The sequence below is a fragment of the Opisthocomus hoazin genome, chromosome 6, assembly GCF_030867145.1.
Source record: "Opisthocomus hoazin isolate bOpiHoa1 chromosome 6, bOpiHoa1.hap1, whole genome shotgun sequence".
NCBI classification, from domain to species: Eukaryota; Metazoa; Chordata; class Aves; order Opisthocomiformes; family Opisthocomidae; genus Opisthocomus; species Opisthocomus hoazin.
In genome coordinates, this window is record NC_134419.1 from 30186966 (window position 1) to 30208678 (window position 21713).

The window sequence follows — 21713 nt, forward strand, 5'->3', positions numbered from 1 at the left end:
GGGCAAGTGGATAAGGCATTAGGAGAAGATGACTACCTTTTTAAAAGGACTCCCTGCCATCTGATTCTACCCTGGAAATCCAGATTCTCTTTTCAATAGTAATCTGTGCCCTTCTGTGGGTTTCTTTCCCTTTGAGGAAAGGCACACATCTAAACTGGCAAATACCCAATAATGAATGTTTAGCTGTTGTGGAAAGAGATTGGAAAATCCATCCCCTGTTGTCATTTTGAACAGGCGAAGTGCTTGACAAGGGCTTGCGCGTGCTGTCCCAGGTAAACATCCTTGTGGATTGCAGGAGTTAGTGGGTGCTATTCTAGTAACAGTTAAAAGTGAGTATTAACAGTTCATTCTTGTTTAGACCTCAGCACTGCGTGTTTTGTTTAAATAGGTGCAAATGCCATCCAGATGCTTATAAAAACCTTTATTGGTAATAACCTGGCCAATCAAAGGGCATGGTTAGGCAGTGATGTCATGGTGATATTTAATATTTTACCACAGAGCAGTATGCAAGGTTCTCTGCAGCTACCCACATGTTTTCCACCACGGTTGTCCTGTTTGGCCCCTCTTTGATCTATAAGCTTCTTTTCAGCTTAATGCTGGTAAACGTCCTCTCTTGACAGCACCCTTTGCTCCTGTCCGCCATTATCTGCTGAAGTTCAGAAACCAGAGCATCACTTCAAACAGCAGAGCTAGGGAGTAGCCGGTCAGGAGAGATTCCTGAGGCATGCAGTTCTGGCATAATCATTCAAAGATGTTTGAGCTGGGCTTGGGGAGGGGGTTGGACAGAGGTGTATGTGAACAGAGAGCGGTGGGGGTTGGCCTCTGGTCACTGGTAAATAAGTGAAGGCAGGTGCCAGAGAGTCTAGACACAGTGATTTCAGTCCTGGTCTGTGGTATCTGATACTCAATATGGGACTTGTCTGATTGAACACTACTGCCTCTTCATTGCACATGCGGCAGTCTTTTTACTGCCTTCCTGTTAAATCAGTAAAAGATGACAATGGACATAGTAAAAGCAGAACAAATTTAATTTTAATATTTCCTATTTGGCAGCAATTACTCTTCCTTTTGAAGTGGCACAAGAAACAATCAAATTAAATGAAGATATAATGGGAAACATGGAGCTCGTACGAAACTATTATTTTAAAATTTGAACAGCTCTAATTGAAACTGGATATATTTTTTTTCTTTTTATAGAGAAGTAGTTCAGTAATTAACAGTGTAATCCCATCTTGTTAAACATCTAATTTCCTCAGATTTTGTATTGTGTAAGTAATGAGAATGTTTCCCTTCAAATTGTTTGAAGGGTTTTAAAAATCTGTTTTTAAAGGTTTTTGTAACAGAAGAGTTGCGAGGGGTGATTTTTGAATGCTCATGTTCTAATTGTTAAGTGGCAGCTTTCTTCTCTGGTTAATTCACTCTTACGTGACTGTAAGGCTTACGGATTTAATAAACTGAGGATTTTATAAGTTCTTAAAACAACCTAGGGAAATCTGATTCTACTTTTTCAAGAAAGCGAGGAAGATATCAATGATAACTTTTAAATCAGTACATGGAAGTTCCAGAAAAAGAGATAACTGTTTTTTTTGTTTGTTTGTTTTGTTTTTAATTTGGGTCCATTTGGAATGGAAGCCTGCTATCTGATAACAGATAAACATACAGAACTGCTGTAGTAAAATACTTTGGAGTGAAATTCCTGCAATCCTTCCTCCCTCCCCCCCCCCCCCCCCCAATGGGTTGTTCACCCACTTTCTCTAGTTTTAAATGCATTACAAGCTGTCTTTCCAGCAGGGGGCAAGCGCACAAATATATGAGGGGTAGTTCTTGCTTTCTTCTCCTCCCACACCTTTTTTGACACAAACTGGGCTGTTTTTTTTCGTATCTTATGTCCCGCTTATCTTTAGGTTCAGTTGTTTCTACTTCCAATAATCTCAGTCTTGTCATCACGCTGCTTTGCGGTATAATCTTGACATGTCTTATGAACCGAGCAGGTTTTAGGAGCAAATTGGGTGATGTCCTGCAGCCCCTCAATGAGGAAGCCATGCAACTTGCCTGCTGTGGTTGGAAACAGAGAAAAAGAATGTATTTGAGTCGTGTTTTTATATGCACTATGTCATTTCAAAAGATGTTCCTATTGAACAAAAGAAGACTAGATAGCCTGTGGTGTAATGGACAATACAGGTGCCAGATGTATAAAATGATGGCAGTCCATAGGTTATTTGTCTAAGGAATCATCTGGGAATTCACTGACCCATTGGAACAGGATTGTAGGCGATTGTTTATTTATGTTAACCCAGGTTGTTCTGTCCCGTTGCCAGAAGAATAGGACTGTGCTTTGGTATATGGCAGTGTTCAACTCTAGTAATGGAAGCTGCAAAGATGAAGCACATTGCTGCAGATACAGCTAATTTACCTGTCAACAGAGTAATCTCAAAGCAAGATAGCTGTAGAATTATTCTGCAATGAAGTATTTGTTTAGAGTCATAATTTTATTAAACAACCAGGTATTAATCTGACTTCCTGTGGATCTAAGTTGTGGGGTTTTTTTCCCCTGTATTAAGTCTACCTAAACTTTCAAAACAAACTTATGCATTCACAACTTTAAAAAAACAGTAAAAATAAAAAATACAGTGGTAGCAATAACTAACCCAAGTTAATTTAAGGTGATGAGTGGCTGCCATTTTTGGCACTTTATAAGCATTGTTATCCCCCAATAATGGAACTATACATCTTGTGACCTTGATCTTTATGACTTTACTGGTCCTGTAGAACTGATGAATATTAATTTAAAAAAAAAAATCTACTGTAGTTGACATCGTAACATTGCTCTTCTAGTGCTTTGGAAAGATTAATGACTGGAGTGTGCTTGTGTTTCTTGGCAGTTAATGAAGATGCTTTTTGAGTGTCCTGATGAGCGAGTGGACCTGGAACTTATTTCTTTCTGTATTAACCTTGCTGCTAACAAAACAAATGTACAACTTATCTGTGAAGGTAACCATATGGAGATTTTACTGTTTTCTTGGAGATGACAACACTTTATATACACTTTTTAATATATATTTATATATAGAAATTATGCATCTAAGGTATTTATCAATTCCTGTGTGTATATGTGTGTATTAAAAACGAAATGCACCTTTTTGGGTAATGTTTGCAAGTGAATAGCCATATCCTCCCCAAAATTGGCCTTGGTGGAGAGAGTGACACTGAGACATCTCTCATATCTGCATGTAGTTCTGTGAAACACACTGATGACAGTACCTTGGGAAAGTATGGTGGTATGGAGAGATGAAAATTTTGTTCTATGTGATGCCTAAAATCCGTCTTTAGCTGCCAGTACCAAATTAATAGCACAGTGATGTCATTTAGTTATAATTTTGTTATTTTTTTTAATTGATAATCTTTTGGGTTCTATTATTTTGTTACATGGTATAGATGGGTTTTGCATTTCATTCGGTAGCTCTCTAGATTGCTTTTCAGATTTCATTATTTTCATACTAGCAGTTTCAAGTGGAACATTATTATTCAGTAGCACTAATTTTTACTTGTGCTGAAAATTTTCACAATGAACTACTATAATAAATTACTAGACTTTAAAAGGGACAATTGCAATCAATGGATTCTATGACCAGCAATTCCACTTTAAAATTGTCTGTATAGCTTTGTAGAAGGGGGAGGAGCAGGGAGAGCTCATTTTATATTAAAGGTAGATATAAAATTCAAGCTAGTAGCACTTACTAGATAGGCAAGGTGATCTTTTGGAAACGTAATGGTAACAGTGGGGCTTGGCCTGTGCAATCAAGTACTGCAGATCTGTGTATGTCTGTTGTGTGTATTCCCACCTAGTGATCTACAGGACTGACAAATAATCTTTTAAAGCCATAATAATGTATTTATTCCATGGAGTGGGGAGAGAAGTCTCTGAGCTAGTGCCAACAGCTGTGCTGCATCTCCACTAACTGCAGTTGATGATAGGATAATTGTTTGCATGTAGAACCTTTCTTGGTCTGAATAAGACTGAGCCAGCAGTGTGCCCAGGTGGCCAAGAAGGCCAACGGCATCCTGGCTTGTATCAGGAATAGTGTGGCCAGCAGGAGTAGGGAGGTGATCATGCCCCTGTGCTCAGCACTGGTGAGGCCATGCCTGGAGCACTGTGTTAAGTTTTGGGCCCCTCACTACAAGAAGGACATTGGGGTGCTGGAGAGTGTCCAGAGAAGACCAACAAGGCTGGTGAATGGTCTGGAGAACAAGTCTTAGGAGGAGCGGCTAAGGGAGCTGGGGTTGTTTAGTCTGGAGAAGAGGAGGCTGAGGGGGGACCTCATTGGTCTCTACAACTACCTGAAAGGAGGTTGTAGTGAGGTAGATGATGATCTCTTCTCCCAGGTAACTAGCAATAGGATGAGAGGAAATGGCCTCAAGTTGCATCAGGGGAGATTTAGATTGGGTATTAGGAAAAGTTTCTTCACTGAAAGAGTGGTCAGGCATTGGAACAGGCTGCCCAGGGAGGTGGTGGAGTCACCATCCCTAGAGGCGTTCAAAAAACATCTAGATGTGGCACTTAGGGATATGGTTTAGTAGGCATGGTGGTGTTGGGGTGATGGTTGGACTTGGTGATCTTAGAGGTCTTTTCCAACCTATGATTCTGTGAATCTGTGATTCTATGAAATAACTACGCACACCTGAAGCATTTAATTGTTTGTCTGACTTTAAGTGTCCCACCACCCACCAGTAGTCGTTTTAGAGAAGCTATAGAATTTACATAAAGCAGGTATCTTACTTTCAACTTAAACTTGGAAAAAGAAATAGTTCCTGTCTAGATTTTTCACTTTTTCATTTTAAACTTTTAAAACTTAAGGCAGTTTGTTTTATTTTTGTGAGTGTGTGGTGGTGTTTTTTGATCGGCCAGTACTTTCCTCGTTTTGTTGTTTTATTCGGAGCATTTTCTAAGTGTTTGTTTCTTTTGAGGAAATGGTTTGAAAATGCTAATGAAGCGGGCTTTGAAATTTAAGGACCCATTGTTAATGAAGATGATCAGGAATATTTCTCAACATGATGGGCCAACTAAAAGCCTGTTTATTGTAAGTACTTTCTATTACCAGATGTGATCTCTGATTCTTCCTACTGGAGAAGACTGACTTTGGAGAGCTGCTGTGTTTTGTCTTGACAGGGTGTCCAGTTTAAGTTTTCTTGGCTGTCATAGGTTGATGTATGTTTTGTTGTATAAGACTATCTCCGCTGGTAGATGGGGATTTGGATCCCTCACTACAAGGAAAACAGATCTTAAGCTGTATCCAGTAAGTCCCTGTTCCAAAACAAGCACACAAACCCAAGCAAATGAACAAAAAGAAAACCAAACAGCTGCTAGGGTGCACATCATAACAATTAATAGTTACCCTAAATCTTTGCTTTTAGAGCTAGAGAGCAAAATAAAGTGGTGGGGTTTTTTTGTGGAAGAGGATATGTTAAAATTTTGAGTACTTAAGATTGTTAACCATGTCAAGCCAGCCTTTCAAAAGAAGGGCGGGAACCACAGTATCCTAAATGTTTGAATATAGATTGAATATCAAATTGTCTTAAAGCAGTATGGAATTAGTAAGTAGCATCCATTATTCTCCTGTTCACATCCCGAGAAAACGTTGTCGTTATTTGCTGAAATCTTTAGGAAGAGGACTCCGTTACCGTCACTAACACAGTATGGTGTTTGCTGCTAGCTTTCTCCTATTTTCTAACAGCTTTCTCAAACTATGTTTGTAGTAGCAACTTCTGGAACATCTGAACAACTGATCTACATCTGTTGAAAGTGAAAGAATGGAAGGAAAGAATACCGAAATGTTTTCTTGGATTATTCTTCAGCTGAAATTGAAACTGCCTTATTAGCCCTCATTTCAGGAGAAAAGTCTCTGTAGCATGTTTTTTGAGAACCAGTCTTGGTTTGACCAAGTTGTGAGCTCTTCAGAACCCCAGATTATTCACCTGTATTGTTTCTTGCTGTATTTTCTTTAGGATTATGTTGGTGATTTAGCAGCTCAAATATCAAATGGTGAAGAGGAGGAATTTGTGATTGAATGCCTGGGAACACTTGCAAATTTGACCTTACCAGATCTGGACTGGGAACTTGTACTGAAAGAGTACAAACTGGTTCCATACCTCAAGGATAAACTAAAACCAGGTCTGTACAAAGTTTGGTTAGTCTTTCAAAGTACAGTCTCTCGAAGAGCACTTAGAGTGCTCTTTCAGAGTAGAGTCTGGTTCCCTTTATGTTTGTGATTGTTTAGGGAAACAACGCCGAAGAACAAAATCGTATCTGCAGATAAATGTACAGCTAGCACAAGATTAAGAATTTCTGAGAGGTAATACTGTCTGCCTTCTGGTTTAGCAGGTTCTGCAGAAGATGACCTCGTTTTAGAAGTGGTGATAATGATCGGAACAGTTTCTATGGATGACTCTTGTGCTGCTCTGCTGGCTAAATCTGGAATCATCCCTGCACTCATTGAGCTTCTGAATGGTATATTGCCATGTTTGACTTTAGGCCTGGTTTTTCAGAGAAGTTTAGTTGGTGTAACTGAATGCACCATTCAATTTCTCTTGCAAGGCAGGGATAGGTGTCTTGTATATCAAAGGAGGAGCAATTACTCTGTTATTGATAGAGAGATACTGACTAGTGGTCTAACAGTTTTGATTTTTTTTTTTCCCCACACCTCCACAACTCTTGCTGCAATCTGTGGTCTTTCTACTTGACTGGAGCAGGGAAGAAAACACTCATTTTATCTTGTCGGAGATGAAATCTCACGTGCACCACTGAATTGTCTAGCTGACATGTAAGAGCTGGGATTTCTCTAAGCATCAAGAGCTTCTAGTTGTGAGATCTGAAATTTTGGGTTTTTTTTTCCTTGCAGCTCAGCAGGAAGATGATGAGTTTGTCTGCCAGATCATCTATGTATTTTATCAGATGGTCTTCCACCAAGCCACCAGAGATGTCATTATCAAGGAAACCCGTATCTTTTTAAAGATTACACATCTAGAATTACAGCACTTAATTTGCCATCACTGATGTTTGGCCTATATTTCTCTTGCGTAAGCCTCCTGATCTTAGAGGATTCTTTATAAATGGTTTATTTCAGCTGAAGAAAAAATCCAAGCAGCCTAGGCATGTAGAGGGAGTGCAAGATTAATAGTAAAGATTAAAAGCTAGTTTGCTTTGAAACAGGGAGAGGGATAGGAGGCATATCACTGGACCAGATAACCCAGTAATTCCTATCCACTTTGAATTACTGCATGAATTTGGTTTGCAAATCATAGTCAAAATCATAGTCCATAGAAAAACTTACATGGAGCATAGACAGCCTTCTTGCACTGCACTGCATATGTATAATGATACATATATGTTGCGTAGTCTGAAGTTAAGTGCATTAGAACTCTTTAATAGTATTTTTCTTATTCTAGACAATACAAATAATGCCTGCTCTGTATTTTTCATCCACTTAATTTTTCTTTGAATTTTATGTTTGGCATACCTCTTCCATCTTCGTCCAACTATGGAGACTTTCGTTTCTGTTCCTGGCTTTCCTCTTCTCTTTCAAGCCTGTCTGTTGATGACTGAATCCGTTCTTCAGTTTCCTCATGTCATAGGTCTGTTCAGTTTTTTTTGTATGGTACTTATAAGTCTTATTCAGTCTTTATTACTTATTCTTTCAGTCACTGCTGATGTTGAGCTCATTCAGATGATCCGAAAACTGTGGAAAGAAGCACTAGATGTCTTTGTGGGCCTTAACTGAATGTTAAATTTCATCGACACGTAAAGAATAGGTTGAATGGAGCCCTTGGAGGGATAGCTGATTAGTGATTACTTTGTTAGCAATACAAGGACTACTTCTTAATGTGGTTTTTCCTTTAAAGCTCTGTGGAGTGTCGTGGGATGTTGTTTTTTGTCTCCTGTCTGGAGTCCTAGGTGGCAAGCTTTAAAAAACAAACAAAAAAATTCATTTCTCTTTAGATCTGTAATGATAAAGAATGAACATTTGAACAATGCTTTTCTCACACAAACTGAACAAGACTAGTATTAATGCTATCATTTGCACAATAGATTTTCAATAATTTTGAGACAAATACATTGGAAACCTTTTTCTAAAACAAGAAAACTCCCTAAAGATTACAAGAGTAACAGTCTCAGAAGATTAAACCATTCCACAGAATGTTAGCATTTTGGACTAACACGTTGGATATATGGATTTCCTGTAAGAGATCAGAATGTATTTTCTTTGTAAGGGGCATGTAATTTTTCTTTAGGAATTTTGAAGAATATACGGGTATCTTAAAATGTGATATAAATAAAAAAGTGCTTGAGGGAAGGCTGCTGAACTTCACATGTGATGGAAAATTCCTGACTACAATTCTTAGTGAAATTTGCAGTTGGAAGAACCCAGGGCTGTGAAAAAAATAGCTTTTATCCTTAACAGTTTCTTTCCAGAGGCTCCAGCATATCTTATAGACCTGATGCATGATAAAAATGCTGAGATTCGCAAGGTTTGTGACAACACTCTGGATATTATAGCGGTAGGTCTGATTCTTTTTTATCATCTGTCCTTCAATAACATGTTTACATGATATAATTCTAAAATAACTAAGTAGCAATAACTTGCAAACTGATAGTATTTTTCATGTGCAACTTTCTAATCACATAGGTAAATGATCAATTTTTGTGGGACAATGACAATCATTAATTTAGGCTGTGTACCAAACTTCCAGAAAGTGCATTTATACTTTGAAAATTCGTACCAGTTAGCTTTATGCTACAGATGCTTTTAAAGAGTGTATTAATACTTACATAAATTAATCACATTACGTAAGTATGTCAAGCTTTCGTTATTTCTTAGTTCTCCAAACAAATGGCTCTTGTTACCCAGCAGCTTTTATTCAGCTCTTCTACATTGCTTGATGCCAGTATTTGTTTCAAAAAGAAAATGTGGGCGGTGATCCTGAAGTTGGTTATTTCTGCTGCGGGAAGAGTCAGTATAATACTGAAATTTTTAGTATTGTCTTCAACTCTTGGATAGGCTTCCTTATAGCTAAATGACTTAGTTTGTCCAGCTATCCGTTGATCACAATAAACTTTCGAAAAGTTGTTTTGTATTAAACTGCTAACTAGGAAAAAAGAAAGAATACTAAATTATAAAGTGCTATTGCTTTGTCAGCTCTTATAGCATGTACAGCGTGTATCATCTGCTTCTGGGGATCCTAGAAGCATTAATGTTTTCTAGGGTGTTCTTCATTGGAGTAAAGACATTGTGAAACTGATTCCACTTAAAAGTTGCATTTTGTTGTTAAAATTCCTACTGGCCTGTTTGAGTTGACTTCTACTGACAAAAAGAAATTTTGGTACTTTGTAGTGTCTTAGGATTGTACAGACTGTACGTTCACTTGGATGTAGAGTAACTATCATGAAATTAATCTTATAGCCAAAGAGAACTTAACTAAGTCAAGAGCAGTCTCGTTGACTACCTTCGTGCTTTTCCTGTCATTTACTTAGTTTCTTCCTTAGATGAATTACGCATATTGCAGCTTGTTCTCTGAAAGGTTTAATATAGCGTAAGACCTAACTTATGCTGCACAATACTACAGTCTATTTTCTGTTTCTGTTAAACTTATTAGTAATGCCTTCTAATTTAATATTCATCGAAAGAAGGAAAATGACATAACACTTCCTGTGTTGGAATTCTTTTTATCTGGCTCTGTTTTTGCTTCAGGGAGGTATGGAATGAAAATCATGCTCCACTAGTTGGTGGCAGGGTTGCTGCTGACATTCACCAAAGGCAAGATTTCAACTAAGATAAATTTGGACTTAGTACTTCTTTGTGATGGGCATTCTGTTCAGCTTACAAAGATCAGTTATTTCCAGGGACATCCCCAGTGGAAACAGTAGAGAGATTTTTATCCTCTGGGTGAGGCTGGACACTGAGTGCTTCCAACACTTGTTTTAACTTAGGGTCAGTGAAGTTTCCAGGTGTTTCAGGGGTTCATTTGTTCGTATGGGGGAGCTTACAATAGGATACATAATTTTTCACTAACTAGATCCTAGTATGTTAGTAGTAGTATTAAGCAACATTTATTTTGCAGAATCTAGAAGTAGTAGTACATTAAGACACAATTTCACATTCCACATTAATGTCTGAGTAAAATATCCTCTGCTTTTTTTCTTCCTAAGAAGAGGCATGAATAAATGAGTGCTATAGTAACAGATGGGAAAGGCCTCTCAACTTGCAAGAAGCTCAAGACAGGACTTCTAAGGCCTTGAGGAAGAATAAAGCAAGGAAATTATGTGGTACTGCCTTTACTGGAGGTGGGGGAGAAGGTATCAAGCCCATACTGGGAGTAGTTTGTGGGGTGGAAAATTTTTTTTTTCTTTGGTTCTAGAGCAGTGCTACACTTAGAATGGTGTTCACTGGTATGTTGGGGAGTTCCTTTTCTGCGAAGGCCTTTTTAGCTTTATTATCTAGCTGTTAGGTTAAAAGTTGCATAAAGCATAACTAACACTGTGCCCGCACCATATGCCCCCTTCTCTGGAAGGCAGAGGACACCACTGATTGATTGCTTTCTTGGCAATGTTGTAAGCTGGTTGCACGTTCTCCCAGTACCAAAAATCCCAGGCAACAAAGGTAACACATCTTAGATGGTGATGGGAGAAAATATGAAACAGTAAGTTACCAGAACCTAACATCTTGATAGGTGTTTTGCCGTTCAGCTCAGAGGATATGGCAGAGCAGCCTGTAAATGCTGAGGTGTTTGGTTGTGTGGCAGTTTTACACAACCAGTGTCTTCTGAGGTGTCTGAGCAGACCTAGTCTCCAAGATTGGTGAAACTTCTTATCTGTGCTAAATCCATAGCAAGAAAAACTTAAGTTTTCAGTCTTGTTGTTGCATACATGCTGACAGGATTAGTTCCTCTAATGATGGAAATCAGAAAGTAAATGCTGGAGAACAGAGATTTGAAAGTAGTTTCTTTTCAGGGAGACAAATGCTTCTTTCACTCATCAATGAGCTGTATATAGTGAGATTGAAATAACACTGAAGAAAATCAGATGCCTCATAAGCCTTAGGGGAGATATGCTTTCTGCAGTAAAGTAATTGTCACAGAAATTATGGAAATGTTATACTAGTGATGATTTGTTTAATATAGCTTGGCTGGACTCTGCCATTGATGAACTGAAACAGATGTGCTGCTTTAGCATAGTATGTACTGGGGAGTCTCGGCTTTGCACTGGTAGTTGGAAGATATTGGTCAAAAAGAAAGGCTGTGGTGATAATTTAGGAATGCCTGAGTCTCGTGTCATGTGCCAAGTCTTGACACCAAGCAGCTCGTGTAGTGTACTTGTACACCTAAAGCGGGACAGGTCGCGTGGCTCAGCTGAAAGCCTGGAATCAACAGCTGGTGTAGGAGTCTTGGGTAAATGAAGTTCCCTTTTCCTCTGACTCGGAAGCCTGGACACCTGCAACTCAAAGCTTGGGGAAGATGGTTTACTCAAGGTGGTTTTAGTTTGTTCACCTCAGACAATATTATAAAGAGCTGAGGGGGTTGTTTATCTCTCAGGTTTCTCATGCTTTTGTTATTCGTAGCTCAGTGTTACTGCAGTTAAATGATTTTCCTCATTTATTCGAAGGATGTTTAATTAACCATAACCAGATCCTTAGACTGTGTAGTCAGAGACTTACCCCTCCCCATTTCTCCTCCTATTCAGTGTTTTTACAGCTTTGACTCTAGGCCTGCTGTACCATCTTGTTTCCCTTTTGATCAAGAGTGGATTATAACGTTTCCTGCAGAAGCAAAATGTCTTCTAGAGAGCAACAGCATTGTTTATGTGATTTGGGAAGGACCTAAGGTGTTTTTCCACCTCTCCTTCTTTGCCCCAAGTGTTTGTAATGAATGCCAAACAATGTCTGCCTTGTATGGAAAGCTGTGTTAATGAATGGCTTGCATCTTTCCTTGTTAGCTAAGTGCCCTGACACAAATCCTCTGTGTTGGGAATGCTGGAATTTCACAGAAGAAGCAGGAATGTGATGTGAACCCTCATTGTTCTGGGATTTGGGGCCAGCTGCGGAAGATATTGGCCAGCTCTCTCGGAATCAAGGAAGAGCAGACCACAGGGATTTGGTGTGGGCTTCATTTGGGTAGACAGCATACTCTGCAAATAGATAACCTTTGACTCCAGCTTGGCGTCCTTTTTCTGTGAAGAGTGCTCCAGTCACTCCAGGAAAGAAAGGTTCTCCCTTCACATGTCATGACTCCCTCTCTCTGTGGTTTCTCTTGTTCCCCTGTTGTCCTCTAACAGTCATGAATACAGAGAGGTGGGCAGAAGAGCAGCTAGGCTGTGGGAATGCAGGCAGAACTTTTGGTGTATGTTGTCACTGATTAGCTTCTGTGTTGTTAAATTTGCAATCAGTCTGCTTTGGTGCTGGTAGCTTTTTGTGGCAAAGAGCATGCACCCAGCAGGAAGGGCTCTACCTGGACTAGAAGAGTAACAGCCACACTGCAGGTGGCATCAGGTTGGACAGGCGTGACCTGGTAGGTTTATGTGAAGGCAACAATAATTGTGGACAGATTTCTTTCTCGCATTGGTGCTTGCTCTTTGGAGTTGTAAGACTATGAATGTGGGCCATACCACTGAAACCTGTTACTTTCATAACAGCTTGCTAGTGAGATACCTTACATTCCTCAAAAGGGAAAAAGAAGTTTCTCTTTTCAGCTGTTGGCAATATAGGACCCCTGTGAGCCGTGTGCATTTTGTGTAGACACCTAAATTTAGGGGGCATGAATGTTAACTCTCTTCTCTGCCTTGCCATTAGCTTCAGATCACAGGTTTCTATTAGCTTCCCATCAGAACGTATTCAGTGATAAACCTGGTTGTGAAGAGTTGGCTCTGGGTTGCGCAGGTGTAAGTGGTAGAAGGGTTTCTTTGTTTGGTTTTTTTTTGGCCTGTGCCTGAATTGCCCTCTGCTGGTGCTTACCCTAAGGTAGGTGTCGTAGGCACCTGTGGAAGGTGATCCATAACATCTGTTTCTCTCCTTGGTTTATAGGGCACTTAGTTCAAATGACGTGCCTAACTTTTGGATAGCTAGACAAGATACATCTTTTCTTTCTTAATAAATGGTTAATTTAACCTTTCATGTAAACTTTGTGTTTTTGGGATGGTTAAATAATGAAGATTGTAACATATCACCACATACAGCTTTGAACATAATGAACATTCTGCTTACTGTATAGCAGTTTTAGATCAGTATGAGGAATCACATCAAATGAACCCTATTACAGACCCAATTAAGGGGCAACCACATTAAAGTGAAAAGGAAAATCTGTTTTTCATCAGCTGTGAGAGAACACAAAGCAGATCTGTGTAGCTCTATGTTATCCTATAGTGTGTTAATCAGATACAAGGTGTGACGGAAGCCAGTGACAAAGGGGACCCCTGATAGGGAACAGACACGCTCTGATAATAGGCCAGTTAACGCTTCATAATATTTCAATGGTTCAGTAGTAAACAAAGTTGGAAGCAGAACTTCAAAAAGGATGGCACATTCCTCGCAGAGTCGAACCATACATCTTCTATGACACTTTTGGATTTATGGAAACCGAATGTTAAAAACAGTGATGTCAGGGAGCTCCAAAGAGAATAAAACCAACCTTCAGGATTCCTTCTTTCATGTTTCTGAACATGCAGTATTTGGGGAGTTGGGGGCAAGGGGTTGGGGAGTAGGTGCATTCTGTCCACCTTCTTGTTCCCCCACCCGCCGCTTTTCTTGTAGCAGAACATTTTAAAGGACTGCTGGGCACAAAGCTATGTTTATGTCTCCATAGTGATAAGTTCTCTGGTTTAATTTTTGCAGGATTTCCTTAGAAAAGCTGTTCTTCATGTGTTTAAAAAAACAAAACCAAAATCTACCCAAACCAAAAAACCCCTACCAAACTAAAAAGAAAAAATTTTTTTAATAGCTCAAAATATAATTACTGGAAGACTTGCTGTATTTTAGGGAATTGTTTTGCTCCAAACTTCTTTAATTTGGTTTCTTTGCGCCTTTTGGCCATAGTCCTGCATTTACAGCTTTTCTTCCATTCTGATGTTATTCCGTTAATCATTTACTCAATGGTGTTTCTGCACATTTCTGTGGAAAATCTACAGACATATTCCTGATCTAGCAGTACTTAAATGAACTTTTTTGTGCTGAGGTTATGTAAATCGTTCTAGATTATTGCAAGTCATCCTTTTCTAGGATTGCTGTGAGATGAAACTCTGGACAAAACTGATCGTTGATCTGATTCTGGTGCAGTCACTTCTTTGTTCGTGTTGCTCATTCATAGTGAAATACAAGGTACAAATGTAACAAAATAGCCAAACTGCTTGAACCAATAACTTGTGGTTTCTAACTGATGTGCAGATATGCTCAATCTTACAGCTGCTAATTTGCTATTCAGTTGCTAATCCTGTTTTCCAAAATTTAGTTGAATGATAGAGGTAGAATACCTGGGAGTTTTAAGCCTCTTCATATAGGACGAGAAATGTAGAATACATAGGAACATTCTGCCCTCTTGTCATTGTCCAAAAGAAAAAATCAGTTAGGATCTGAGAAATGTTAACTGATTTTTTTATTTTTTTTTTTAGAAGGCTATAAGAAGTTCATGTCTATTTGTGACAGATATTTAGCATGTTCAGACAGTGCTGTGGAATTTAACAGATGTTGGGCAAGTAGGATTCTTCTGGGGTTGTAGCTCTGGGAAGAATAAAAGTTTTCAAAGTGTATTTATGATAAATGTGAATTAGGTAATTTAGCTGCTGGCCTTTGCTTTTGAGAACTTTTAAAGGTAAACAAGGTAATGTAAAAGGGATTCAGCTTTCCCACAGATTAGACTAATTTGCTGTTTGTTAAATGTGTTTATTTTACCCCACTTCTTTGCAATCATGATTTCTGGGAATAGTTTTCTTAAGACTGCAGTATGATTTCTGGCAGTTACAAGGTGTTTTTCTAAAGCTTGTAAATAATTCAGAACTGCTGGAGGCCCACACTTCAGCTCTGGCAGATGCAGCAAAGGAGATGTTTCCAAGATGCTGGTAAGATGTCATCATCGAAAGTCATGCCCTTTCATATTTTTTTTATGGATCATTTCATAAATTTCAGTGATGAGCTTGTTTTTCCCAGGGGAACTCTTGTTTTGCACTGTTATTTCTAGCCTTCCCTTTTAATGGAGAGTGGAAGAGAAGGGGAAGATCAGGAGGCAGCAATAGCATGAGATGTTCTTTTCCAAACAGTATGAGGCATAGGTGTGTGTTTGGTTTTTTGGTGTTCTGGGTGTTTGGTTCCCATGGGTGATGCCTGCTCTGGGTATGGAAGTTATGCAGGAGACCAGGTTTTGAACAGGACTGCTTGTGTACCAGGATGGTGCGGAGAGGAGTTAGAAAGGTCTAGTAATTAGTTGTAATCAGAGGTGGAATTGGAGAAGACGAGAATAATGCCACAGATTGATCAGTGCCGCAGATCTGCAGGCACTTGCATGGATGTCCCATCAAAAGGGAGTTTACATTCTGCTTTAAGCCAAGAGAAACAAACTTGCCATTTCTACAAATAAAACAAAGTTTCAAAGCCCACTGCCATAGGATAAAGGTTTGTGGTTGCAGATTGTGAAATGATTCCCCCTGAAGTCTTGGATTCTCTGGGTACTCCTTAGCGATGTCGCAGAATCCTCTGCCAGAGTGAGAGGGTCAGCTGGTTTTTGAATTATTGACCAGTCAGAAGGGTGGAAAAGGCACGGGGTGGGGAGTGTGTTACCTGTGTCAGGTTACTAGCAGTGAAGACAAGGCAGGGTGGATATTAAGTCAGTTTAAAAGCTCAAGTTCAGTCTGTAGGGGTTTCAGAAGTTTAACCTGAGCTACTAAGACAACTTATTCTGTCTTCACTGCTATTTTTTGACCTCTGGTTATAGACAGATCTACTTTTGAATGTCTAGCTGGAGCGGTTTAAGAAATTACTACTTCTGCAGCCAAGGTATTGTCCATAACTGTGTGAACACTTTTTATCCCCTTCAGGGCTAAGTAAAAGAGATTTTAAAAACCTTAAACTACTCCAGCTAGATCTCCAAGGAAAATCTGCCTAGATCATGTGTTAACCAGTGAGAGAGTTAAGAAATTATTTTCAATTTTTTTTTTCCTTTGTAGTTGGGTTAGAAGATGGTGAATTGGAACCTGTTTCACAAGGTTATTTCTTCCCACAAGTGGAAACACTTCGGTTATGAATATTGTTCTTGTTCGCAATCCTTTGATTAAAAAAAGCATGCTAACCATGGTGCGTTATTTGTGAATCTTACCAGATTGACAACATCTGCAGATTTCATATGTTGAGAGTTTCCTATAGTTAGCTGTGCCCTGTCTTTCCAGTAATACTGAGAAACTGAGTATTATCCACAGGTCTGCGGTCCCTCAGTGGTAATCACCAGCCCACATAGTGTGGTCTGTTTAGAAGAGCCTTCGAAACAGCTGATTGCAGTGAGCATAGGCTATGTCACTTCTTCTGATGCTCCTTTATGTTGAATATCACCTCACTTGAGTGCAATTAGGCTGCCATCCAGGTTGAAATTTCATGCCTACGTTGGGTTTCCATAGCGGCCGGAACATTATATCCTGTTTTCCTCAGCTTTCTGGAGAAGTTCCTCTCAGATTTTAGTGGTGTACCTTGGATTTCCATATCCTCTTTATTACAAATGTTGTGTACCGTTTTTGTGGGTATTGAATATTAAAGATAGAAGGCCATTATGAAATTTGACAAGAAGTTGAAAATTAAATCCTGTCTTACTGGAGTTCACGAAACAAAATAAAGGTTTATCGGTTTTATCACAACCTTCTATTATTGTATTTTCTAGTAACTACTTGTCCTAGTGAATGCTTATCCAATGAGGAAGTACAGAGTATTTGGCCAGTTGTAGTAATTAATTACTAAAATCCCTCTGAACATTGGCAGTAATTGGCTCTTCTTGATAAACCAGATGAGCAGATAATGATGATGGAACTTCCCTGCTCAAAGTAGGACTTTTTTCTGGATGGTGTAAAGTTACAAACCACGAAGGGAAGATAGTACTGCTGGATGTACAAAACCAGAATAATGCCTAGCACTTGCAATATCATCCGCTTGTTTGCTTAAAGTACTCTGCAAACTGAATAGAGGATTTCAGTCACAGAATCACAGAATGGTAGGGGTTGGAAGGGACCTCTGTGGGTCATCCAGTCCAACCCTCCTGCCGAAGCAGGGTCACCTACAGCAGGCTGCACAGGACCGCGTCCAGGTGGGGTTTGAATATCTCCAGAGAAGGAGACTCCGCAGCCTCCCTGGGCAGCCTGTTCCAGGGCTCCGTCACCCTCAGAGAGAAGAAGTTCTTCCTTATGTTCAGTCGGAACTTCCTCTGCTTCAGTTTGTGCCCATTGCCCCTTGTCCTGTCACTGGGCACCACTGAAAAGAGTTTGGCCCCATTTCACTGACCCCTGAAACGTACATCTTTCGCTGATGTTAAATTCCTCTGCCTTTTCCTGTTAAACCAAACAGCTTTGTCTATACCTCATCCTAAAATGTTATGTGGTGATTTTTTTGATAGGAATATGATGAGGAATGGGCTAAAAAAATCCAGAGTGAGAAATTTCGATGGCACAACTCTCAGTGGCTGGAGATGGTGGAGAGTCGGCAGATGGATGACAGTGAGCAGTATCTGTATGGTGATGATCGCATTGAGCCCTACATCCATGAAGGGGATATTCTGGAAAGACCTGACCTCTACTACAACGCAGGTAAGGCAGCGTACATGAGTATTCAGGACGGGAATTGCTACCTCTGTGTGTGGAACAGGAGCTTGAGGTGAGGCTGTAGAGACAATCTGCTGACTCAGAGCAGCAGGCCAGTTACCCTTTCGTGTCACTGGGTGCAGCACCGATGCACGATAGCCAGGGATGGGCTTGTCCTTGCTAGGATGTTAATGACTGATTGAGTACTGTATATCTGTGATCTTGCAAAGTGTTACAGGTCCTCAGAAATATGACTAGACCTATCTCAGAGGACCATGAGGACCAAGCTGAATAAAGGTGGCTCAGCCTTTTCTTCACGCCTATTTCTTGTGTCCATAGCTTGTTTGCTTTGCAAACAAGCCTTTTCTCATCCCTGCTAAACTCACAGCTATAGGATTTGATGCTGAATTTTGTTCTGCCTCGTGTGTTTGTTCTGCAATGGAATTTTTATTGCAGATCTTGATAGAAGACTTCACTTCAGCCACATGAGACTTGTGGGTTCCTCAGCAGAGGCAGTCATTCTGTGACTTTCAGCTGATCTGTTTGAATGATTTTTGCTGTTGTATATCTAGGGAAGCATGTAAATCTCTTCTCTAAATACTCTTTTTTTTTAGTTCCTCATATGAAAAAGTTTTATTACTTCACAATTTGAAGAAATTAGTTTAAAAAAAACCTCATATTATTCTGAAGAAGAGTCATGTTCTCATTTTGAGATTAACCCTAATACATTTTCTAAAGAAAAAAGACATTTCTCGTCATTTTACTTAATCCTAGTAGTCATGCATAATGGCACAGTTCTGGGGCATCATAAGTGGAATCTGCTCTGTCTCTCTACTTCCATAAAGATTTTGTAGTTGCTAGGAAAATAGAAATTGCCACACTGAATTAAGACACTGCTGTATCTAGTCCAATATTGTCAGCTGTTTCAGAGGAAGATTCAGAAAACTCTGCAGGAGATGATCATGAAATCATTTGCCCACCAGATAAACGTCTTTGTAGCTTTTCATAACTAGGAGTTGGCTTATGCTCACAAACTTGTGGGTTTATATCCTTTTCAAACTCCTGGATGACTGTGTGCGCATGGATTTTTTTTTTTTAATTGCTGCGTTTGAGTCTGTGGTTTTTTGTTTTCCATGTAAGTGTCCAGTCCTTTGCTATGAAGCATGAGTCACAAAACTCTGTGACTCTGGATGAATTTGCAGGAACAGTAGTAAGAAAAACAAAGCCACTAAAACCCATAAACTTTACTTGTAGTTGCTGTGAGAAAAAATTGTGCAAGATCTCAGTAGCGTTTCAAAAACTATTCTCAAAGGATATTGGAACCTAAGGATTCTTTTTCTTGCACTTTGACTATATATGTCAGCCATAGCAACTCGCCATTTTAGTGGCGTGTTTTCCCTTTTGAATCCTGCAGCTTTATCTTGCTCTAGTAGACCTACAAGGTTAGCAGTGAGCACCATGTGTTGTACCATACCAGGGTCTTTTATTACATCAACTCTCCTTTGGGCTTCCTAAGCTAAAGGTGTGTCAGCATGCCTGTTGTGGTCTCCCCTTTACAGGTCTTAATAGTAAACCTTTGCTTATTTCATAGGGCTATTTCTTTTCCCAATAGCGTGAGCTAGAGATGGAGTGACACCAGTAATGCTGAATTTCCTGGCTTTTAATCATTTACGTTACAGGCTTAATGTTATTTGAACAAAGATTTTTGTGTTGGAATTGATATTTGACCGGGAAGGAGACGCAGATTTCCAATGATAGGTTCTGCAGATGTTTGAAAAGTGCTTTTGTTTTTAAAGGTATAAGAGTAGGTGATCGTATTCAAAATACAGATTTACTTCGCGGGTTCCTTCTAACGAGTGCCAGTAATGGTGTGCTTCTAAAGCATGCTAGATTTATACTTTTGAGATGTGGCCAAAGGGGACATTTTCCTTTGAAAAGGCTACAGAATATTATATCGATTGGAGTAGGCATTTGGGTTTCTGAAGGACAACAGAGCATTACTTAATCAAAAAATAACAAAAATACAAATCTTTGTGCAGTCAGAAATTAAATGCTTGTATTTCAGTTTGATAATTTTGGAAATGACCTGTGCTGATGGGTGATTCTCAGTACAAGTCCCCCCTCAGCCATAATAGTTCTTGAGTTTGCTGATGGTAAGACAGGTTCCTTATCGCAGTGATATACCGGCATCTGTCTTGCGCAGTAATTTAAACCTCCAGGAAAAACTTGGTAGAACCTCTGAAATTACCTTCACGAGCTCGGTGTCTCTTTTTCTCTGAAAGTACTTAACCCTAATTTATGTTGAAATGTACATAACAACAGATGTCCTTTAACTGTATAATCATATTGTATGTAGCTGATGCTATCCACGTGCTTTCATTTTCCTATAAATTCATGTGAGCCATAACTCTGAGTGTTATGGTTTGAATGTTAGCACTCTTGGTTGAAGACACTTTAAGTAGTGGTAGCTCTAACCTCGGAGTTAAAATGTAGTGCTTTCTTTATTAATATAAAGATAGATGTTATTTTTAAGTTTGTCCGCTTTCAAATAAGTTTTAACCAAACCTGACTGTTTAAAGTAGTCACCTAAACTGATTGGTTTTGATCTGAAGTGCTGCAGGTATAAAAGTGTTAATGTTCCTCATTTCTGTGAAAAATGCAGACTAGGTGGTGAGATAGGAAGGCTAGGCACAAGTGTGAATAACAGCCATTTCAACTTTCCTGCCTCTTCTTTGGTGATTTGGCATCCATGTGATATCACAGAGCACTCACGTCTCACTGAACGTGCTGAGAGACAGCAGTATCAATCTGTGCCAGATTACTTGCTTGGCAAGTCATGCTCTTTCACATACTGTATACACATGTATACAATTAGAATATAGCCACGTACAGCTATCTTACACTGCTAGAACGTAGCCTGATAGTGGCTAGCGTTTTTCATTTACAGTCTGTTGCACTGTATTCAGTCACTTTCCCATGAGGTATTATCTTCTCAGTGAATCTCTGTAGCACCTCATCAAATGTCTGTTAGAAATCTAGATGTGTCAATTCTATTCCTTTTATCGTTTGTCACTATATTATCTTCAAAAAGCATCAGGTAAATTCATAAAGCACAGGGAGATTTGTCTGAATGCCTCAGTGGTTATCTCTAAGCCCTTGTGTCTGTAAGTAACTTTCCACTGCTTCCTGCACAGGCGGTTTTAGTAGTTTTGAAACCACAGAGGTTAAGCTAAGTGGCCTGTGACTCCCTGGATCTTATCTCTCTTTCTTTAAAGTGGAATGGCATTTGTAACTTCCTAGTCATTAGGAATCTCTCTCCTCTGTTCAACTATTAAAGTATCAGTCTGAATGTGCCGCTTTCTGCCCTGTTTTTATTGGGATGCTTTCTGCACTTCAAGTCTGGTATTGTTTTCATACAGTAATGGAGACAAACTGATGTAGAGTCTGTTTTAATGAAATAACTCGTTTTATCTGATTAGAGCCTAATGCTAATAGCCAAGTAAGAACTGTGCCCTTAACAAGAAATATGTTTTGTGAATGGGAACAGGAAAGAGTTAAGCTGGGCTCTGACTCTGCTGGGGTCAATTCACTGACTTTACTTCAAAGACACTCTGGATTTACACTGATGTAACAGAGGGGAAAATGTTAGCCCCTGATTTTCTTCTCTTCCTTATAAAGCACGCAGAGACTGCCAAGCCTTTAAGGAATACTGCTGGCTTTACAACTGTCTGCATCTTCATATGCCACTGTTTTAATATGAAAGAGGCAAAAGAAAACTGTAACCTGTGTTCTGGAGAGGCTATCACGTCAAAAGACCACCCTTTCAGGAAACAGATAGAAGACATTAAAATATGGGGGAGACAAAAAAAATGGGTTTGAAGTTGCTTTCCTGTTTTTCTTAACCATT

The 21713-nt window shown here is 39.4% G+C and overlaps 1 protein-coding gene across 2 annotated transcripts in view; it reads left to right on the plus strand.

The window, feature by feature from the left end:
- KIFAP3 (kinesin associated protein 3) overlaps positions 1-21713 on the plus strand; it is a 76503-nt gene that overhangs the window by 34302 nt on the left and 20488 nt on the right. For both annotated transcript variants that reach the window (XM_075422470.1, XM_075422469.1), the window contains exons 12-18: positions 2883-2991; positions 4966-5078; positions 6004-6169; positions 6380-6505; positions 6897-6995; positions 8468-8553; positions 17623-17812. In XM_075422470.1, coding sequence (XP_075278585.1) covers positions 2883-2991; positions 4966-5078; positions 6004-6169; positions 6380-6505; positions 6897-6995; positions 8468-8553; positions 17623-17812 — 889 coding nt within the window. The remainder of the gene's footprint in view (positions 1-2882; positions 2992-4965; positions 5079-6003; positions 6170-6379; positions 6506-6896; positions 6996-8467; positions 8554-17622; positions 17813-21713) is intronic.